Source organism: Dioscorea cayenensis, chromosome 3 (genome assembly GCF_009730915.1).
Source record: "Dioscorea cayenensis subsp. rotundata cultivar TDr96_F1 chromosome 3, TDr96_F1_v2_PseudoChromosome.rev07_lg8_w22 25.fasta, whole genome shotgun sequence".
Taxonomy (NCBI): domain Eukaryota; kingdom Viridiplantae; phylum Streptophyta; class Magnoliopsida; order Dioscoreales; family Dioscoreaceae; genus Dioscorea; species Dioscorea cayenensis.
The window spans coordinates 5,760,752-5,763,249 of record NC_052473.1 but is presented as its reverse complement, the minus strand read 5'-3'; the positions used below and the strand labels follow the sequence as shown (position 1 = coordinate 5,763,249).

The window sequence follows — 2,498 nt, the reverse complement described above, 5'->3', positions numbered from 1 at the left end:
GAATATGCTTGTCTACTTAAAAAGAATCGTTCTTAGTTAAAATTAGTTCATACTGCTTAAACATAGCTAATACGGCTTAAATTTCGTTCATGCAGCAATTGAATTTCGGTAATACTGCTTAAAATTGGTTCATACTAGTTAAACTTTGTTGTTTTCACTTAAACTTAAAACATACCGCTTTTGTTGTGGCAAGCTACATGTAAATAACATCATGTAGTCAGTCAGCTATCGATATATTACAGGATCTACGGTTATGACTAGCATCATGGCAATGGCTGCATCGTAATTCACGAACGATTGATGGTTGTGACTCTAGACGCTTCCGTCTTGGCCGACCAACTGGCTTCTTGGTGATTGGAGGGCGCACAAGTAGTTCGCAGTTGATATCATCTGGTTTGTCATTATCTGGTACTGGAAATATGGCTTCTGCATATGCTTGTCGGTAAGAGTCCACTGTGAAGTAGTCATCGATATATCAATGAATATTTGTGTCTGTCTGCAGTATTGCCGCACATGCATGTTTGCATGGAATGCCATACACCTGCCACCTACGACATGAGCATGTCCGAGCGTTCAAAGCCGATGCGGTAGTTCTTTTTGGTCAACCACTTCAAAATGGTTACCGTCCGGAACGACCCGACCCGAGTGGGTTGCGAGACTCTTCAACAAGTTCCTCAATCTTTCGATGTATTACAGGACATAGACGTCTCTCCCATCTATGAGATTGTTCACGTCGATGACACAACATGCCTATCAGCTTAAACCTTCGTACGAAAGACAAGTCATGAAATAATAAGCGGAAATATTAAAACTTAATCGGAAACACTATAATTTAATTGTAAAAAATGTAACTTAAGCGGTAATAATTAAAATTAAGTGAAATATTTGAAACTTAAGCAGAAAAATTATAATTTAATCGTAAATGATGTAATTTAAGCGATAAATCCTAATATTAAGCGATAACAAGTAAACTTACGTGAAACAATTTAAACTTAAGCAGAAAAATTATAATTTAATCGGAAACGATTGATATTAAGCGGAAGCAATTAATATTAAGAGAAATAATTGAAACTCAATCGGTAACAAATAAAGTTAAGTGAAATGGTGTGTACCTTATTGAGTCTACCATGTTTGTGACAGGGAGATGGCGTGTCTCTTTTATCCATGCATTAAACGACTCCGCCACGTTTGAGTACATCTCCCCCCATCTATCACCTTTGAACATGTAGTTCGCCCAGTGTGCCAGATCAGATTTCTGCATCAACCATTGATGTGCATCCGCTGATGTGTTTAACAGATCGGCAACAGCGTCATCGAATTCTTTTTCAGCACATGAAAACGCAATTCTCGATAATATAGACCAGCACCGTTCTTTCAATGACTTGGCAAGTCTGACATTTGCTTTCATGAAGTCTGCTCCCAAGTGGCGTAAACAATATGCATGCGGTGAGGAAGGGAATACCTTCGCGATAGCATTGATAAGGTCCTTGGACCTATCAGATATAAATGTAATAATTTTCACATATTCGTCATCATCGTATATAGTATCTCCAAGCTTTGACAAGAACCACATCCAGTTCGCATCCGTTTCATTATCTACGATTGCAAATGCCACATGAAAGAAACCATCATTCCCATCTTTTCCCGTTGCACCTAACAAAGTGCCCCCGTACTTACCGAGCAAGTGAGTTTCATCCAGGTACAGCAATGGCCTACATCCGGTCTTGAAACCAATGACACATGCTTTGAAGGTAAAAAATGCACGTTTGAAACGGGAACCATCATTCTCTACTATAGCAACACTACCAGGGTTTGTTACTAATACCTTCTTCACGTACCACATCAATAAATCATAGCTCGCCACCTCACTCCCATGGAGAACATCCTTGGTGACCTCTTTCCCTAACCAAGCTTGTTTATAGGATAAATAGACACCATGGTCTCACAACATATCACGCTGAATGTCAATAGCCCTATATAGGGGACGGTCCTTCAGCTTTTGTATGACACGTGCACTCACCCACTTTTTTTGATGCCTTGGGATGTGAGGATGTGCCAATCACCGCCACCACATGTGTGTGTGGGATACATCGTCTTGATCCTAAGCGTCTACGTGGTTACCTTCCATGGGACGCATGGACACGCCATTCACAACCTTCGATGACGCACTAGCGGTCGCTCTACGCTTGTCATTCTTGATGAATGTAAAGTTAAAATTGCGTTTGATAGCAAAATTTCTAAGTGCATCCTTAAAATGTTCACTGTCAGGAAACTGATCACCGACTTCCATTTAAACAATCTCATGATCTTCTGATGAAGGCCGGATGGCAAGAACCCCCGAAGGTTGTTGATGGGGTGGAAATGTGCCCCTATTGAGTGACATACTCTCCGAAAATGATTCGTTGTAGTGTACAAATTGGATATGTCTACGTGAAATCATGGCACTTTTATGCGCAATCAAACAACTTTAAACAAGAACTTTTACGCGAAATCAAAGA

The 2,498-nt window shown here is 40.2% G+C and overlaps 1 protein-coding gene across 1 annotated transcript; it reads right to left on the bottom strand.

The window, feature by feature from the left end:
* Positions 1–217: 217 nt before the first annotated feature.
* LOC120249877 lies at positions 218–2,290 on the bottom strand. Its single transcript, XM_039258569.1, has 3 exons — positions 2,122–2,290; positions 1,216–1,902; positions 218–453 (listed from the first exon to the last, which is right to left on the bottom strand). Exons 1-3 carry the CDS (start codon positions 2,288–2,290, stop codon positions 218–220), a joined length of 1,092 nt encoding a protein of 363 aa, XP_039114503.1.
* Positions 2,291–2,498: the final 208 nt, after the last annotated feature.

Bases quoted from the DNA above. Each gene is read 5' to 3' on its own strand.
- LOC120249877 (XM_039258569.1), bottom strand. From the start codon at position 2,290: ATGGAAGTCGGTGATCAGTTTCCTGACAGTGAACATTTTAAGGATGCA. The intron at 1,903-2,121 runs GTAACCACGTAG...AAGCTTGGTTAG, and splicing joins GTCCATGCGTCCCATGGAAG to GGAAAGAGGTCACCAAGGAT. The intron at 454-1,215 runs GTGATAGATGGG...ACTACTTCACAG, and splicing joins GGCGAACTACATGTTCAAAG to TGGACTCTTACCGACAAGCA.